The sequence below is a fragment of the Amaranthus tricolor genome, chromosome 3 (genome assembly GCF_026212465.1).
Source record: "Amaranthus tricolor cultivar Red isolate AtriRed21 chromosome 3, ASM2621246v1, whole genome shotgun sequence".
Classification (NCBI taxonomy): domain Eukaryota; kingdom Viridiplantae; phylum Streptophyta; class Magnoliopsida; order Caryophyllales; family Amaranthaceae; genus Amaranthus; species Amaranthus tricolor.
Genome location: NC_080049.1, coordinates 8,170,181 through 8,190,132, shown reverse-complemented (window position 1 = coordinate 8,190,132; position 19,952 = coordinate 8,170,181). Strand labels below are relative to the sequence as shown.

General features: G+C 33.8%; 1 protein-coding gene and 1 long non-coding RNA gene across 3 annotated transcripts; both read right to left on the bottom strand.

Annotated features, from left to right (window-relative positions):
* Positions 1-218: 218 nt before the first annotated feature.
* LOC130809429 (uncharacterized) lies at positions 219-1,681 on the bottom strand. Its single transcript, XR_009040808.1, has 3 exons — positions 1,559-1,681; positions 1,167-1,214; positions 219-532 (listed from the first exon to the last, which is right to left on the bottom strand). It is a non-coding gene; the product is annotated as an uncharacterized LOC130809429 (long non-coding RNA).
* Positions 1,682-3,088: 1,407 nt separating this feature from the next.
* On the bottom strand, positions 3,089-19,719 carry LOC130809428 (vesicle-fusing ATPase-like). 2 transcript variants are annotated; one of them, XM_057675213.1, is made up of 22 exons: positions 19,448-19,719; positions 18,580-18,739; positions 17,822-17,917; positions 17,654-17,738; positions 17,364-17,414; positions 14,583-14,750; positions 14,279-14,433; positions 14,086-14,194; positions 12,095-12,194; positions 11,883-11,938; positions 11,124-11,189; positions 10,940-11,022; positions 10,716-10,849; positions 8,747-8,957; positions 8,422-8,553; positions 8,288-8,348; positions 8,134-8,193; positions 7,806-7,864; positions 7,632-7,719; positions 5,128-5,250; positions 4,020-4,085; positions 3,089-3,802 (listed from the first exon to the last, which is right to left on the bottom strand). In XM_057675213.1, the coding sequence occupies exons 2-22, from the start codon at positions 18,735-18,737 to the stop codon at positions 3,659-3,661; spliced, it is 2,205 nt and encodes a 734-aa protein (XP_057531196.1). In that variant the 5' UTR covers positions 18,738-18,739; positions 19,448-19,719; the 3' UTR covers positions 3,089-3,658. The 2 variants fall into 2 exon arrangements, with proteins under 2 accessions (XP_057531196.1, XP_057531197.1); XM_057675214.1 differs by having other exon boundaries at positions 18,580-18,762; positions 19,448-19,684.
* Between the last annotated feature and the right edge of the window lie 233 nt (positions 19,720-19,952).

Sequence of the window (19,952 nt, the reverse complement as noted above, 5' to 3'; positions counted from 1 at the left end):
GTCTCATTGAAAGCATGTATCAGTTTTTCTGGGTAAGATTATGAGTTTGATTTCTATTGCTCCCCTTTCCTGTATCTCAAAATATAATCATAATGAATGAATGCAACGGATAAAGGAGGGAACTAATCAATGTTATCAGAAACGAAATACGATACAATACTGAGAACATAAATTAAAACATAAAATGATGTTATTTATATAGTTTTAGAAACAAAGAGTTCATATAAAATGATCTTTTGTGTATAATATTTTTTATTAGTTGTAAATTGTTACAATTTTTCAATAGAAAATTAATTTAGAGTTTGGAAAGGGAAGTTTTCGAACCATTAATCTAGAGCTTCGGAAACAAAGTTTTTTCCAAATAGAATTTAGGAGAGAATGAGATACATAATACATATAGTTGATTAGAGATTTTTATAATAAAATGGAAAGCTAGTGGCTGCAGCAGGAGCAGTTGGCACATGAACAGCCAGCACCACACTTGCACCCATCGCAGTTTCCTCCTTCCTCCATCACCGTTCCATCATAGCAACTGCAAACAGAATACAATCCATGAAATATTCAGCATTTATATATTGTGTTTCACATAGGCGGTTATAGAAGTGCTATTTATTTTTTGATGTTTTGAAAATTAAGACTCTTCGTCAAAGTGGTTATTAATGGTGGTAATAAAAATGAAAATTAGTGTAATTTTGATTGAAAAATCTCTTGGCTATCTTGATGGTCATGCTTGTCCACTTCAGTCATCTCATTTTCTTCATAAAATTCATTTCAAAGCATTATCATTGGCTATCTTGAACCAATAATATCACAAGTAGGCACATCACCAACTAAGCTACGCATGATTGATGAACTATAGTCTATAAGAAGCTTGTTAATATATGAGACCTCAGTTTCAAGGGGCCCTAGGCGATCGGACACCTTGAATGGGCATAGAATCGCCCATTAAATCATGTGTTTCAAAATAAGAATTATATATTGTATGATGACTCATTAAATCATGTGTGTATCAGTATATTTAGTATGTGTAGTTTACTGATGATGTTTCTTATTTAAGGATCTGATAAGGAACTCTATTAATATTAAATTGTGTAGCTAATAACATAGAACATTGACTTTCAAATTGTGTCACTTATAACATTATGTTGGGGAATTGAAGTACTTACACGATGTCATTCTCAACGAGGGAAGCTCCATACTGAGATCCTTTCTTCCTGCACATTATTAGCAACCATTTTTTAATATTAAAGCACCATACTTAAGTTGAATTGTCTGGTAATTAAACTAATGCATAGGCATCAAAAATAAGATTAAGCTAATGCATTAAGAATACTGATCGTTAAGATGGTTTGTCCCACATCGATTGATTAAAGATGGTGGTGTTGGTGTTCACGGTGTATACTTTATAAGTCATAGGAGCCCTTCCTCTTATTACCATATGGTTTTGAGACGGTATCTCGGCTTATGATGTATTAGGACAATAAAATGAATTTTATTATATATTGGAATTTATAATAAGTTTAGCTAAATTTAAGGGTATTTGCAGGAAGGTACTTACATGCATTGACTCTTGTCAGCACAGTCACAGTTTCCACATACGCCAGACATGGTGACGATGTGTAAAAGAAGCTAATTTAACTTTTTAAGTAATAGAAGATATAAGTTGGTGTTTGTTGTGAATATCAAGTACTGCGATATGGCTCCCTATTTATAGATAGAATGAATAAAGGAGCTTAATTATTGTACTTTTCTTTTTTATTTTTTTTAATTTGTATTGTGTTAGACTTTACTAAAATTATACTCCATCTGAACCAATTTAGATGTACTATTTGCTTGCGCACGGTTATTAAGGATGGTATGGGGTCCATTAAAAAGGGTAAGTAGTAAATGGCAAGCAGTGAAGGGTAAGTAGTAAAGAGTAGTTGGGTAAGTAAGGTATATGGGGGTATATTCGTAATTACTTGTGTGAACTAAGAATATTTAAGTAAAAAAAGATTGACAACAATAGAAATGGGACAACTAAAAAAACTTTGCCAAATAAGAAAATGGGACAACTAAATTGATTCGAAGAGAGTATTAGATTTGTTTATATTAGCTCTTAGATATGTAAAAATATTAACGGTATAAGTTAAATGTTAAAATAAAGAAAGTGTTACAAATAGAATAATTATGTTGAAGGATGATACCCTTTATCTAAGCGAATTTGCAACTAATAATGGCATGTATTCTCACATTATTACTTAATATGCAAAAGAAGCTAGCATCACTAAAAGACACTAGTTAGATACTATTTGTCTTTACAAGTTGCTATAAGTAGCGATATTTTCTTCTTATAATATGTTATTATCCGTAACAATTTAACACAAAAATGCTACTGTCAAAAGAGGACATTCTATTTTGTGGGACCAAGGGAATACTCAAAAAAGGTTCATTGAAGCAAGTGAACCATCCACAAGGAATCCTTTTGATAAGACTTGGATTGGTGGAGGATGAAGGACTCTTATCCTCCCTCCATTTTGGTTTTTCCCTTGTATTCTTTTTCATTATTTATTGCTTGATACTTCCTCCAATATGTTTACTCAAATCAATCTTTTTTATCGATAAAATTACTGGGAATATTAGTTAATTGAAAATTTATTGCCCACAAAGTCATCTTGAATATTCTCACTTTGCACATCTATCTAAGAATCCTTCAATTGCTTGTAAATTTTATGTACTCCAATGAAGACATCGGTTTTGTATTGTCTATTGATGATTCAAGTTGCAATATACTTCATGTTGGGGTTGTATGCACCCTAGACGTGTAACTTAACTTTGATTAGATGCATTTTTCCGAAGATTAACCTTACAATTGGTGCAACTATTGAGACGTCCTCCATGGGAATCGTTCTAAAAGGTTGTATATTATATATTTTGTTTGCATATAATTTATTTTGTATGAGACCGTCTAATCATGAAATTGACCCAAATAATTAGTTTATTCTCTAATTGATCATTTTAATATTATAAATAATCAATTTAACACACTATATATACATGAGTCAGTCAAATAGAGATGTTTCCACTATAAAACCACCTCATTAAAAAATTTGTGGATTACAAAATATTTTCATTTAAACATAGTAACATTTCAATAGTACATCAAATATACCAAGCATAGTCCAACCATGGGCAAAGGCTTAAATCGAATATATATTACATAAACCAATAATCTAGTCGGAGTATTCATCCAAATAAAGTCTCTTTCAGGCATTCCTATCTCGTGTAATATGAACTTCTACGCCTAAATCTCTCACACCATTCCCTCGCTCGTCCATCAAGCATGATTGATAGGTTTGTGACAGTTAGCTCAAATATCCTTGTCACGTCACATGATCATGAATCTATCAAGCATTGTATCTAAAGAAATGAATGGAAAATTTGTGATACATGGTATTAGGTAAACCTGTAAGGTCCTGAATACACTTCAACTAAGACTATAAAACCATGGTTACACAAGTAGTGTTTTCAGGATAGTTTGTGCCTAAAAAATTATAAACAAAGTATAAAAGAATATATGATAAATCACACAACCTATATGATCAAAAGCTCTGCCAAATCCGAAATGGTGTACAGAAAATCAGAGCTAGACACTGCAGAAGCACAATACTGATGTGAATCAGTAGCGGACAATGTCCTGAAGACTGTCGTAGAAGTGAGATAAGTTGATCTTCTCTTTGCCAGAATAAATGACTTCTGCTCGACCGCCTTGGTCTCCTTGAGCAGCCATTTCAATTAGCATGTAAACTTTTTTGATTGGCATCTGCAATGGAACAGTAAATCAGATATTACTTGGAAAATGAAATTCCCATTTATTACCTAAGAGATACCTATAGTTTTTCTCAAAGATACAGATAATCGTAACTTTTGCATACAAATAAAGTGAAAACATAATCATAAGGTAATTTAAAAATGAAGTTGAAACTTGAAAAGAAACTAAACTTAAAACGCAGTAGGCAATAGAATATAGGTAAACTTACATCATCTAAGGCCTCAGCAGCAGAATCTATGTCTTCCTCTGAGAAGACATTGAGTTGCTGCAACACCTGAATAACAAAAGAAAGAATTAAGAAGAACCCAAGCAAGAGCAAAAAAGAAGAAAGACGGGAAATTTACATGGCAACCAAAGTCGTTCATATATTTCTAAATTTGCACCACACAGCTCTTTGCACTTTGCAGATTCTAATAAATGCCTACAACTATCAATAGTACAAGCTAAGCGGTACCCCACCAACCCAATGAGTCGACCCCAATGACTAGTGTTTAGGTGTCCGGTAAGCTAACCCCTTCTCCCAACTTACAAGATTGCCCCATTTTTTTCTCATTATTTCTCTCCTACTTGGTTCGTAACTTTGTCCCACCCACATACACTGGTCTCTTTAAAAAAAAAAAGCAACTTTGTTCCATGGGGCAAACCTACAGGTATAGAGAGTTACCCTACCAGAGTTGGCCAAAAGATTTTCATTAAAAAAAAAAAGAAAAAAAAGGATGTACACAATCATAACCCACCCCACCCTCCCTTTGAAGAGAATTGGAGAAACCAAAGGTTTTTACTTAATACATCATAGACGTACATAATAGTCTCAAGTACCATCTTAAAAATAAAATCCAAAGATCTAGGATTGAAACACATAATATCTAAAACCAACAAGTGCATACCACCTAGTCTTTTATGATAAGAGTATTAAAATGTATAGCCTACAGTCCTTAAAAAAACTACTCCCTCTATCCCTCTCAATTTGCTACATTTTTTAATTTCGGATGTCCTAAAAATTTTGCCACTCTTATGGAAATGTCCCTATTACTATCTTCCATTCTCATCCACACATTTCTTTTGTTTTAATACCATCAACAAAATTCATTTTATAGTCTATCCAACCATTCTTTAAAAAATAAATTTAGCAAAATGTAGCAAATTCACTATGACTGAAAAGTTTACTACGAAATAAATTAACCATTTAACAAACTAAATACACTATATATCCTCAACTCTATTATTTCTTAATACAACATGTGCATTGCATAGGAAACAACAAAGCCCTAGATCTATTTAAGAATTTTTTTTAATGATAAATGAATGTATGTTACCTTTCGAGCATCTTCAGTTTTTAATGTAGGGACATTATAGGTGACTGAGAATGAATCACGAATGCCAATTGAATCCAAGAAACCAACTTCACTAGTTGTCCCTATCACAAGAAGTTTCTTTCCCTGGAGCAAATACAAAAATTACTAAGACTATGACATAGAAATTCATCACGATTCAAGACAGCATCAGTCGAAGATAGAAGACAATAATATTGGAGTTAATGCGAGTGTTACAGAAAAGTTCTAACTATTCAACTATAAGATGTCAAATAACAAGTGAATGATACTAAAATGGGTGACTTGAGCATAAATATAAACACAATATCCTTTAATGCCCAGAGACATTCATTGATGCACACCATAAGCTTAATGTATTCAGAACAATAGACTAATGAATATAAGATACAAAAAAAAAAAAAAAAAAAAAAAAAAAAAAAAAAAAGATAATGTCTACATAACTAGCAAGTATCTGCCAACAAGGCAACATCACAAGAATGACTGTACTAAGAGAAAAACCCTTCACCCAATATAAGCAAGGGGGGCTGTAATATTCATTCCAAACTAAGGGTATTTCACAATTGAAGCAGCATGAAATATACTTGGGAAAGACTATGTTATAACAGATACAAGAACAGGATGAAACAATCATGCAACAGAAAATGGTTCATCGTTCAATTTCCAAAAAATATCATACTAAGCTATCCCAAAGAAGCTGTTATGCTTCCCAAAATACTACCTATCATTATCCCTCTTCTTAATGAAGATAGTCAGCCTAACACACACACACACTCCGGTTCATTAAAGTGGAATCAGAAGGAAGCCATCTTGAGTTCTTGACAGAAATGAAACCTTTGACATTGTAAAAAAGAAAAGCATAAAAATAATTAGAATTCTCCATGCAAGACTGTCAAACCAAAAATTCATTAAGAATGCTCAACTACAATTGCTTGTTGGTGTGACCTTTGGACACTTAGGTCTTTCACTGATATGGTGAGTTGCTAGTTGCTCTTTAAAGCAATGGAAACTGTCAAGATTTAGAATCCATTCGAGGAGAAGCATATTGATCCCAATGGGGAATGTCCTCACACAACAGCACGCCATATCGGTCAAATGTGGTGTCAAAAGCCTTAGGATGTAATTGAGTATATATGGGTTGCTAGGTTGTCATCTAAAAGTGTTGTCAAATGAGCAAAGATTATTAGGGTTAAGGGATAATAGACCAAAGAAAAGAATTGGAACTCTTGTTCGTGTTATTACATACAAGGGTAAGGTTGTGTACATCCAACCTCCTCCAAACACCCTAAGTGGGCGAGCCACTTAATGGAATGTTGTTGTAGACCAAAGAAAATAATTGAATTTAAGCTAAAAATTAGCATCTTGGAATAATAGAACTCTTCAGGAATTACTTAGAGTTGGTAGATAGTTTGAAAAAACGTAAGATTAATATTCTTTATATGCTTAAGGCTAAAAAGAAATATTGAGTTGAAATATGAACATGTCTAGTTTTCACTTTTAAGAGAGAAAGAGAAACTTAAATTAAGCAAGAGAGTGAATTTGACTTTCACTTTTATTTTTCACTCTCTCTTAAAATGGCTTTCCTAAAGATGAAAATCCTAAATGGTGAAGCTTTGATCTTCAACAGCCAAATTCTAGCCCTTCTGTGTACACAACAACATCCATTTTGCTCATTTTTTAAATCCTTCGAATTTTTGCTCAAAAGCTGCTACAATCCCTATGAATAAGTTAGGAGAGGATGAGAGAAATGAAAGTAGTCCTAACAAGAATAGGGATGAGACAATGAAGAAGAAGAAGATGCATTCATGGTCGCCATTGTCAACTGAATTTTAAGAACTTTTACTAAAAGATGGCGGGAAATTTAGATCTGAGAAGTGGGGTGTTTAAGGAAATTTATTTTTAATGACTAAACTTTAGGAATTTTTACTCAAAGATGGTTGGAGATTTCTTTAATTTCATTTTAGCCAATCGCATCAATTGCAAAAATGTTAGACATAAAGCTTCAAGCCTTAAACACCTTTTACTTGAAAAACTGTCGAGAGGATAGTCAAAGACAATGTTTAGCCTATGAAAAGCAAAGAAAAAAAAGATCCCATTGAACTATTGAAGCTAATAGACTTTTTTGCATCTCTGAATAAACCAAGGTTGGATTTCAACCGGCTTTTTGATTGAACAATGGAAGAATTTGGACAGCTTTTGATTTTCAATTGGAGTAGAAACTTTTTCCACTTCCTCTATCAAACGAAAGAATAAAATAAGCTTTGATCTAGCAGTTATTGGGATTGTGAAATGACAAATCCATCTTTAGGCGTATACGATCATATCCATTGTACAAAATTGAATTTATTGGCAAAAACACATTTACTAACAAAAAAGCAATATCAAAAAGCTTCCAAGCAATTAAAGAGAAGAAGCTCATCTACATTTAAATTAATCAGTTATTTCCGTGATGGGCATATCCCTTAAAGCACAGAGAGTTTGGTACACACCAGTGGAGGAAGTCGTTTCAGGAGAACCATCAGTGTTTGCGAAATGATGTTTGAAAACCGAGGGCCAATAGCCACATACTCTACAAGCCTGCACGATAACATCTGCATTAATCTTGATCCACCAAGAAAAGAAAATTAAAGAAAAACACAATCAATTAACAATTTTTAAGTCACCTCTCAATATCATCTAATATAATTATGCTCAATGGTGACCTGTAAGCATCCTCGAAAACCTAAAATACAACAGGTACGCACTCAAATAGTCAGTAACTGCAATAAATGTGCAACTAAGAATGCAACATCATATTAAGGATGAATAAAGGGGAAAAGAAGCATGTGTGCAATAATGTCACATCCCTGATGTAGTATTTGTACTACATAACATAACAAGTACAGAATGAGTGCATGACAATAGAAACGAAATATAATCTATGAATATAAACGGTACGGAAATTATAAATAAAAAGTCAAAACTACATAAGATTCGGTAGCAGTGATGAACCTTGACAATATGTGCACATTTAGTACTCTCACTGAGACCAATCATGGATTCTGCTGAGACCTATTCAAAATTTACAGAATCACAAACAGATTATGTTGAAGTCATTGATCCATAAAATTTCAAGAAGCCATGATCAAAGAAGCGGACAACTTACAATCTTCACATATGGAAAATCACTACAGATACCAACTGTTGCCGCCATCGCAGTCTTCCCACTATAAAGAATAATAAAATCAGATAACAATTAATTATACAAAAATCAGAGAGGTAACAAGATATGTTTATCACCTGCCACTTGGACCTTCCAGAAGACAAGTTAGGAGTGGACTGCCTTTGCTAAGTTTTACTTGTTCTGCAAGTAGCATGGTACGTTGCTGAAAGTGCTCATGGCGTACACCACACTCCACCATGCCATTAAGCCTACAAATTACAGGAGCAATCTAATATTAAATCTGAGATATAATGGGATATACGATTCCTAGGAGGTATTTAAGCTACAAGAAAAAAAAAAAGTCAAACAATCAGATTGAAAAAAGTTGTAAGTGTAACCCAAAGCTAGATAATAAATAAGTATTACATGAAATATAGCACAGCAAAACTCTCATTGACTTACCTGCATCGTTCAAGATCACTAGTAGATGCTCCAAAAGCTGGTCTAACTTCTTCAAGGGCTTCTAGAAAGTCATTCATGGTAACTTTTATGTTCTCCTCATCCACTGGCTTATTCAGATCATCCATGTTTAATTGCCTATTTAAAGCATATGAAACCGCACTTTTTACAACACCTTCAAGCTCTGCCCCACTGTAGTTCTTTGTTCTGGCAGCTACATTAACATAGACAAGTGTGAATAGCCTTAACATAATTTAAAGTACATCAAAGTTGCTTTCTGTATATCACATATACAGTAATAAGGTGATATACCACAGCTATGAATTCAGTATAAACTTTGCAGAAAGAAAAGAGCTAATTAGAAACACTACATTTCTTTCTTTTTCCTTTTTTTTATTCTTGTTTTTTAATCTTGAAACCTGCAAGTACTTGAGAAAGAATCAACATTCATGAAAGACCATCTAAACTTCCAAGGCCAACTAGGTTGGTTGTTTGTATTGGTGAAGAGAAAAAAATCAACAGATCACATGGGAAGAAGGGAAAACCAAGGTTAAGGACAAATTAGGTCCAAAGGAAGAGTGATGCACATTAATCTTTTTTTGAAAGTAAACACCCTAAGCGAAGCATCAAATCTTGGCAACACTTCAAAATTAGAAGACATTTTAAAGGCACTTAAAAGTTTTCAGCACCGCCATCAACACTCTGTCCAGGCTATGTTAATAAAGATTAACTATTGCTAAATAACCAAAACTTGTGTGTCAACAATTACCTCCTTCCTTTGCTAAAGTACACATCTACCAAAAACGGTTGATCCATACCAAAAATGGTTGTCCTGTAGTGAAGAACATAAGACTAATTCTTTTCCTATCCACTTTTTCACTAAAGCTATACCCCTGCTAAAACACCACCACCCACTTTTCCTCTCCTACCCCTTCCCCCTGACCACCATGTTAGCCATCATCTACCGTTCTTGAAACCTCTTTTTCCTTCATAAAACACTGCTTCCATCAACATCATTTTCACAAAACCCACCTTTTCATTTCCTCTACAACATGACTTCTCTTCTAAATGATGCCCATCAGAATTATCAAGGTTGTAGCTAGCTAAAATGAACGTCACAAATTTTGGAAGTGAGCATCTCAGACAGTATTCAAGGGAGGTAACAAGAACCGAGAATGAGAAAAACTGAACACGCTTCAAATCAAGAGAATTCCTTGATTCCTTTACCTCATCTAATGGAACCCACAAAACTGTCCCTTACACGAAAGAAAAGAATTTTTTAGGTGCACAGCGAATATAACAAGAATCATGTATCAGCAAACATGAAATAATCAAGGAAGGATACACCATACTAAACAACACATTTCTCATGAACCAAAAGGAATAAGGGTAAGAATTAGCATATACATGGCCATTGAAAAAGTTGTTACATATCTTATTACACATATGCACAAAGGGGTAGCAAGGAAAACAGTAAACATATCTTCAAAAGTTTTCAGTCTGACAGCCAAGATGTTATCATACACGATAGAACATAAAATTATTCACCCAGTGCCCAGTAGTAGAATACATATTTCATCTCTTAGGGATATTTTTGCATATATCTTACCTCCCAAGATCTGCACAAGTCAGAATACACATTGCCTATACGAACACATTCCTACACTACCTTCATTTTATACGTAACATTGAATATAGGAAATCAGGTCAATAGACTACATTATCTTTCTTATGTATGCATTCAGTGGACATAAAGAAGAGAACAAGCAAGTTAAACTCAAAGCTTGCATTTAATAATTATATATTGCTTATTATCAAACAAAAAACACATGATTCCTACAGGCCTCTTCTTACGAAACTAAGACAGTAATATCCTAGTGTATAGAGGAAAACAAAGTGACAATTTCTCGCATCATTTCCTATATACAAGGAAGCGGGTGAATTCAAAAGTAGTCACAACCAAGCCACATACCCAGTTCAGCTAAATTGATATCTGGTGCAAGAAATGAATTTTCTTTCATCTTGGTTGTATGTATTTCAAGAATTTGCAAACGACCAGCTTCATCAGGGAGACTTATCTCCACCTGAACCTCTAAACGTCCAGGCCTGTCCAACGAAAACAGGTATCAAAGAGGTACCTTTAAATTTAAAGTTCAAATCTTCAACAATAAGAACTTCATATTCCAGCAAGCTCACCTTAAAAGTGCTTCATCAAGCAAATCTTTTCGATTGGTCATCCCGATCAATAGAACATTATTAAGGGCCTCCACCCCATCAATCTAAAGCAAGAAGCTTTGAATAATTTTTTAAAAAAAAAAACACACACAGATACACTTATACGTTATAATTCTTACATAAAGAAGCTAAGTCATAGAACTACCTTTGTTAGTAGCTGGTTGACAATGCTATCATGAACACCTGTACCATCCCTAGTAGAACCTCTTGACTGGCAAAATCAAATAGAAAGACAGATCATACACTTGATCAAGGCAACCAGAAAAGAATTGCCGAACAAACCAGAAAAGAATTGCAGAACAATGTTACTTCATCCATTCTGTAGTGGCAATCCTACCTTCTAATTTCAAAAGTTCCTAAATTGAATGTTGTGGATAATTACTGTAAAAAAAATCCCTCATACACAATTAAAAACATTCTTCAAATCTTATAAACTATTCTTATGCACTTATACACCAGAGGCATAGATTAAATCCCCATTAACTTGCAGATTTATTGCATCAGAATAGTACGAAGCCCTCAAGGACAATATCTGGTCAAAAGGATACCAGTAATCATGGAGTAGGGAAGGGGCAAATATGATGCTTCTTAGACAACCAAACCAAACAAAAGAACCACGGTTGTACGAATCTTTATTGTTCTATGAAATATAAACAAGAATATGAGTTATTACACAACAGCAATCCAGTAGAAAAAAACTTTGAACACATAGGATTAAAATATTAACATTACACATAGAAGAGGAAGGCATAAAATTTACAGAACTTCATAAGCAAACAAGTATGCACATGTTTGTAGCCGAGAACAAAACAGCTAATATCCAAAATAACCCTTGGTAATAGTAATACCAAACCATAAAGGAAACCAAAAAAAAAAAAAGATCTCATTTGTTTCAATAGCTTACCTTACAAATAGCGTCTATTTCATCAAAGATAATAACATGTAAGTCACTCTGATCCCCTAGAAGATACAAAGTGAAAAAATATTAAACCACAAACAAAAAACATTATGCAGGAAATACAGAATTACTTCCTTAGTGATCAGTGACAATAGATCCTGCACAAGCAAAACTGCAAGAAATGCTAGCCAAACCCACAACTATATATAACACTTTACCTCGATTTCTCTGGTCTTGCTCAGCATCAGCAAATAAATCCCTGATGTTTTTCTCAGTCTCACCAACAAACTTGCTCAACACTTCTGGCCCATTGACAATCTAAGCAAAGCACGGATAAGAATGGTTTTCTCATGTAAACAAACAGCAAACACAAAAAGTGGACACAAGATGAGCTATCATAGGTTTTTGATAGTGTTAAAAGGAAAGGTGTTACTTTTATTTGGGATTCCAATGTGTTTCGAATATGAATTAAAAAGGCAACAAATCCAGCCATAAGTTCATAACTACATGTAGCAAACTCCAGCAATTCAGAACTTCAACCGCTTTCAAATAAAGTATAGATTTTCACATACACAAGACTAGTTTGAGGTTTACATAGAGAGTGTGTACAGACCAATGCTATCTCTATTCCAACCACCACCAACAACCCAGCACCACCACACGAAAAATAAATTAAAAAAAAAAAAGAACTACAATCAGCACCTTGGAATTCCTCGTGAGTTAGTGATTCGAATCGATCTATTGAATTAACATACCCATCCTTCAGCCAAAAAACATGCCCCCAAAATGTCATTTTTTTACAAGAAGCATCAGTAGTAACACCTCGTGGAACTTGGATGTGATAAACAGATAATCCTTGATGTCAAAATTAAAGATCATATCCACAATTCCACAACTGAATAAGAGAAATAAAAGATTTTAGGTGCTCTACTCAAACAAGAAAAAGTTCACGTACATTCCATTATTTCCAGCCATCGGGTCAGAGCTTGTTGGATGTCTTCTTAAATATGCCGATAAAACTCAAAATATTCCATCCTTTTCAATGCAAATGCAACTCAGTCACCCCCACCCCCTTTTGTTATTTCTTTCAGAAAAGGGGGACAGCAGATCCTAAAGAAGTCTCAAATCTATAAGGTCAATATCAACGACTTGCATGGTTTAAGTTGGGATCTATCTTTATAACTGAAAGTTGTTATATCTTTACATACTATAAGTATTTTCTACTATCCAAAAAAAAAAGGCCCCGGATTGTCGATTTGTTGAAGCACAGTTAAAGAAGATGAATCTTCTCTTCTATTCATTTGATTAACTAATAAGAGTTCCAAAATTTTCCTAACAAGATGGGTGACCCCATAGTGCTGGTTTGGCTAAACTACAAAGCATGTTCCTCCTCTTCTAGTATTATGTCGTTGTTATCTTCTATCTGCATGCTATCATCCAATTAGCTTTTACTGATTGGGTTCGACCTTAGAAGAGCTTATTCATGAAGCCTATTTCGTTCACCTTAATTTTGTTAAATTTGACTTATTTCTACTTAAGTCTAAATTGGACTCTTTTTCCTTGGCATAACTCATTGTTGTTGGGCAACACTTATTTCAACTACATTGTGTTGTTTTTCATCTTTGCACTACTGATGTAATCTAAATTATGAACTAAATATACTTCTACAGAACTCGACCTATTTTTGCCGAAGTTAGCTTGTTTTTGCTGAATTGACTAATTTTTACTCATTGCTAGTTTTGCCAAAAATCATAGTGAAAGTGAACTAAACATGACCTAAGTCAGCATAGAATTGCAAATGGATATCTTCAAAATAAAGTTAAAAGATGATTTTGGATTGTGGACAAGGGTAAGAGAAAATATATATTGTTTGCACATTTGGTGAAATGAAATTAAAATTCCATGGGAGATTTAACACATCAACCAAACAACAACCTACACATGAAACTATGATACACACTATCCTCAAATAACAGTGTTTCACGTTCCTCCGATCACACAACTCCATCAAACACCAAAGCATAGTACAAAACAGGCAATACTAGGACTAGCCCATGGCCAATTTAAAGGTGTCAATAACTCTGAACAAATATGAACCATGATTTCTTAAAAATACTCAAAATATAGCAATGTCAGAAAAAATTGCAAATTATCACTTGCCTATCATACTCTCTAATTAGGCAGCCCATACAGTTTTCAGTAAGCGTACCTTTGGGTCTTTTCCATTTAACATCTTTCCAATCTGACGTGCCATCAAAGTCTTCCCAGTACCAGGAGGCCCATAAAGAAGCATTCCCTTCACATGCTTGATACCCAATCTATGAGAGTCAATGAAAAGTACAGAGTGAGTGAAACATATATCAATACATGAAAAAATCTTTAAACAAAATCTTAGGGCTTACTTGCTTGTAACATGGGGAGGGAAAACCCGAGAGGCAAAAGCTCTCCGAAATATATCTGCAAACTCCGCACTAAGACCACCTATACCAAGTGCCTTTAAATTAAATTCTTTTTGTCGAAAAAGGTTGCTGCTAGCTGATTCTCGTTGATTAATTATCTGAAATACACATAATAAAAAAGCCATTTATCCAATAACTTCAATGATTAAACTTACATATTTTTTAAAATATCAACAAAGTTGAAAATAAAAACAATTACATAATTGGAAATCAAATTCTACCAATATATGTTCAAGGTCGACCATACCTTTATTCCGCTGCCTCCAGCTGACTCAAAAATAATATATGTATCCGATGTCAGCATTCCTCTTTCACTATCTGACTTTTCCAGTCCCTCAACAACAGCCTGACTGACTGTGAAAAGAAAGTTATTGCCAAGGTACTCAAAAGTAACCTTTTGGCCCACTGTCATGACCTGCAGAAAGTAAGTTGAAGTAAACTTCAATAAGATGTGCATTAGACAAGAACAAGACCAAAAAAAACTCCACTTCAACCACTATTCTCAAATACCCACAATAGAAAACAAACCAGCAATTCTTCCTAAATGATTTGATGAGTTATCTAAACCATTGGGGCTACTTTTATTTCCATTGTTTGACAAAAGAAAAAGAAAGATATTTCAGCCAAAAGATGATTACTTACCCTATTTTATAACAAAAGCGCCATTTCTTTTAAGATGTGAGAATCTTTTGGGAGTTATGGTGAGCTCAAAAAATGGAGGAAGCATTATTTATGGTCAAAACTTATATTTTATGTCCCAAATAAGAATATTGCAATCTCCAGGAAAAAAATCCAATTATACAGTGCACCTCAATCAGGAATCTTATGCGAGTAGGATTGAGAAAAAACTAAGACAAATTTAGTATGTGGGTGGGAAGGGTAACGTGAAACACGGCCTAGAGTGACTCGATAATGATCGGATAAGGGATGCATTATTTATAAAAAAACATTTTACAAAAGAAGATAAAATTAATTTGTGAGCTTGAAATTTTATGATTTAAGCATACTTTTTCAATTTTCTAGGATATGTCTTTGATTCCCTCTCTTCCCCCTCCTTTAACAATATTAGTGCTAAATAGAGACATCCTGAACAATTTTGGTTGTATTTTGTTGACAATCTGGGATAGAAATTCTAAGGTCGCAGAATGAGGCTACGTATATAGGCAAAACACATGTCAAGTTATCACATCATGATCCATGACCTTGTTATATTGCGGTTATTGTGATGCCACAACAACCGCAAAACCATCCACATTGATCGCAAAAGCGCTTTCGCAACCAATATTGCATCCGAAATTTTTCACTTTGGCTACATGAACTACAACCAATATTGCATCCGAAATTTTGCACTTTGGCTACATGAACTACATCCCACATTCCATGAATCTATGGGTTCAACTATCAATTTAGAATAGAAATGCTCCCATTGAGTTTTGATGTATCTTTTAAGCCCTTATTAGTTGATTCTACATCGATAAAGGAAAACAAAAAATATTCTCTAACAATGTGACTTAAGAACCCATGCAAACAATTGCTTATATCTCGCAAGGGAATTTCAAGAAACCAAAGTGCACATAAGCAAAATGTTTAAATCATTTTGCACAACTAGATAAAACGAACAAATTCTTGTGATTGACATTCCATCCCCCAGCTGTAACAAAGCTGATCATAATCATTCTACTCCATCAAAAAAATTGGTTGTTAAACCATCAAGCGTGAATAGGTAGGAGATTTTGGTCAGTTTTTAGGTTGCAAGGTTTGCCTAAATAGAATATATTCTGTAACTTGATTAACAATTGTTTTGGGAGAAAATCTATTTAGTAAGGAGATTGTAGGAAACACTTTATGCCCATATTGTTACCTAAAAGACAAGAGCTATGTTCATATATTCAATGTTTGCCTCATAGCTAAGCACATTAGCCAAGCAAAAGTTTTGTGATGATTAGAGGTATAGACTATTTCATCTTTTATCCTTTTTCGCAGATATGAAGTATGTAAAGCATTATGCCTATTTGCTCTGGAAAATCAAGGGGGTCAAACATTATTTTAGGGCTATTTTGATGACCAATACGAAATAAAGGGTTTCAATTATCTTTCAAGAGAATTCAGTAATTCAGGCTGAAAATTCAAGTGTCAAGTTGTATTATAAGAGCAATAGGTATTGAGTTATGCTTCAGAGGACTATGTAATAATTGCCCAATAAAAGAGACACATTGAAGTTAGGAAGAAAACCGCTCATCACTTTGATGGGCCAAAAATTTATATTTCTTTGGTTTCAAATTATAATGGCCTAAAGTAAAATGGCTCATTAAATCATGTGTACTTCTATTTATGTGAAGTTGACATTTGATACCCAGGGTCAGTCGAAAACAACCTTTTTGTTAATTTTATCATTAACAAGGGTAAGGTTGTGTATATTCGACCTTCCCAAACCCCACCTAAGAGCCACTTAATGACATTGGGATAATGGAATATGTGTGAATCAAGGAAGAAACCAGACCAACAGGCAGAAATGTGTGCTACAAAAGACAAAAGACAACGACGGTGATTAGTAGGAATAAGAACAAAATGGAACGTTTTTAATTCCCATAGCTACAATGGTGAAAGCTATCGGAAATGAGACAGCAAGAGCTTTGGCATTCTTCATGTTGAACAGGTGGTACAAACATTGTCCACAGGTATTCAAGTAAAAATAACTAGCTAAAGGAAGGACATTCAAATGACAGCTAGTTAAAAGCTCTATGTCTCATACTTCAGTGATAGTTATCTTCCGCATAAGGGCACTAAATATGTAGAGGATGCCAGCATGGCCTTCTAAAAGAGATAAATTTGGCCTTTGTTTTCACATAATAATGATGACTAGTAAGGATATGTTTCAAGCTCCTTTATTACAACGGCTCAATTGAAATTATGGTTAGAACTTCGAAACGATTCTAACCATGCAAGTTAAAGCTCAAAATTTTTCAAAAATACACAGAAAAACTAGAGTAAACAGAAAACTGGAAAACAAAAGAAAAAGAAAACTTGCCTGGTCAACAAGCCTCCTCTTAATTAGTTGAGCTACAACGACAGCATCAACCTGATAATAAAATCACTTCAGAAATAGTTTCATATAAATGGCATCAAAAAATCTACAAGTTACAGGTTAGAGAACTCATATGATGTAGTTCTCGAACATAACAGCAGATAAAATAGTCAAATTGGCAGTTAGTGAACACCTTTTATGAAAGAAAAGGTCTATCATCAAACATCAGCCACTAAAAAGAACCCAAATATAATATTTACAGTCCCATTTCTATCAAGGGTGGGTAAACTCACTTGTTCATCTCTGGCTTTTGCTCTAGATAAATAGTCCAATTCAAGAGTGAGAACAGTGAGATTAAAATCTTGAGGAGGAACAAACCTATAAACATCAAGGAAAAAATGTCAAAATTGGTTTTAAAAATCATCTACAAGCTATATTATTTGAATATTATAATATCTAACCTTCTCACATGAATCGAATCCCCTGTCGAAACTCTCAGATACTTACGCTGGACAGCGTTTAGACCTATGCTCCCATTTGGCACATCATCATGGGTTGTGTTCAATAATTAAGGGGACAACATCACTCAAAGAAAAGGTAAAGAACATCAAAGATTCGAGGAACATCCCAAGAAAACTAACATATATAGAATATTACGCAAGCAAAAAACCACATCTCCAAAGTCAAAATCATATCAATCTCTATTACAAACTAGAAATTCTATCTCAACTCTCAATTAAAAAAACATCTTCCAAGTCAAAAAACATTTAGCACTTATGGAAAAAGCAATATGTAGAGAGCCATTCAGATGCATCATTAGAGCATTCGAAATATCACTCTGACATGATCTAGGTGTTTAAGACAAGAGCATTGTTGTATAATCTTAAAATGGCATCTTCATGAAGAAGAAATGTACTCAAATTAATTTCACCAAAGCCGAGACATGTGAAAAGAAAACAAAAGGCTCGGTAATTGGAACTTAGAACTTTAGAAGCAATATGATCAACACTATTTAAGAAAAATATTTCACACCCATAATCAATTGACACAAACTAAGTCCATAAATAATATCAAATCTTCCTACTTTCTACTCTGTCGACACCAATTTAAAGACAAAAATGAAAGATCTGAACACAAAATTATGGGAAAAAAAAAAAGTTACATCAATGAATTGAATGAAACTACAAAATACTAATTACAAAAATAGGTAAAAGGATATCCAAGGGAAAGGACCCAAGAATCACCAACATAAGCAAAAACCTGGCGCAATCCAGGGACAGCAAGACGACGAAGATCAACAAGGGAACAATAAGCAAAATTGGTGGAGACAAGATCTCTCGCCGGCGTGTTTGTGACAATCATGTTATCATTCGCCATATCTGTGCAACACAAAAGCTCAAGTCTGAGCGTTCTTTTAATACTTCAGAATGAAATCATGAGTGCATATTGGAAGGAGGTGAAAGGGAAAAAATGCTATATAAAATCAACATATTGCAAAATGTGCGTATTATATACTTCAAGTCTTGAACGCCCCCTCTTCTATTGTGTTGCCATTTTTTATTGAAATTTCAAAATTGTCCTTTTTTCCTGTTTGTTTTGTCTTCACTCTATCTTTCCTCTACAATAAACTATATCAATGGAATCTCCATTACATTTTAAGTAATGGAAAGGATCCTAAAAGAGTAACAACCATTGACCATTCTGAGTTTTGAGTTAATATCCAATGGTATTCATCAATGTGCAGGCAACAGAAAATACAGAAGCCATTTTTTGACATAAAAACTTCATAATAAGTAGCATCAAGATTGGATCAAACTTTCTTAACATTCATAATCAAAATATCAAAACAAAATCCAATTCCCTCCTAACATCAAACCCATAAATCATACAAAATTAGGAATATTTATCATTTAACGATTTACTATTTATGACAAAAACCCAGAATTGAAACTGGTTGTTATTGCCTCCTGACATCAAAACCCAAAAACCCATCAACCGATTTCGCTCGGATGAGAATTCCCCCCTAAGAAAAAACAACTTTGTAGCAATTTTAATTAATAGGAATAACAATAAAATTAGAAACTAACCTTCAGCAATGTAGATCAGTGCAATGTAATTCGAATTTTAATTAGCAAATGCTGGAAAATAACGGAGGATTAAGAATGTGGGATCTAACGTCAAGTAGTTCTTCAGCGCTAAGGAAAGTCCTTCTTCAGCGCTATGGAAAGTCCTTCCTCAGCGTTCCTGGGACATGTGAGACCTTTGTTGGTTGAAGTACGATATAGACCTTTTTGCTACCCTCGAAGCAGTCATACATCTCCGTTACTACTTTTGACTTTATTACATTACTAGAATGTGTCCGACTTTTTAAAATTATTTGACATATCCGTATAAATTAAAAAAAATTACAATTTAAAGAAATAAATTTTACATTGTAATTATATTTTATGTCACTCCGAACAATTATATATTACCTACAATGTAGTATATTTTGCATTGAGTGCGCAGTTAATTGTAAAAATTTAGTTCATGACAAATAGAACAAAAGACAAAAACTTTTATGTTTTAATTATCTCAAAATATCAAATAATA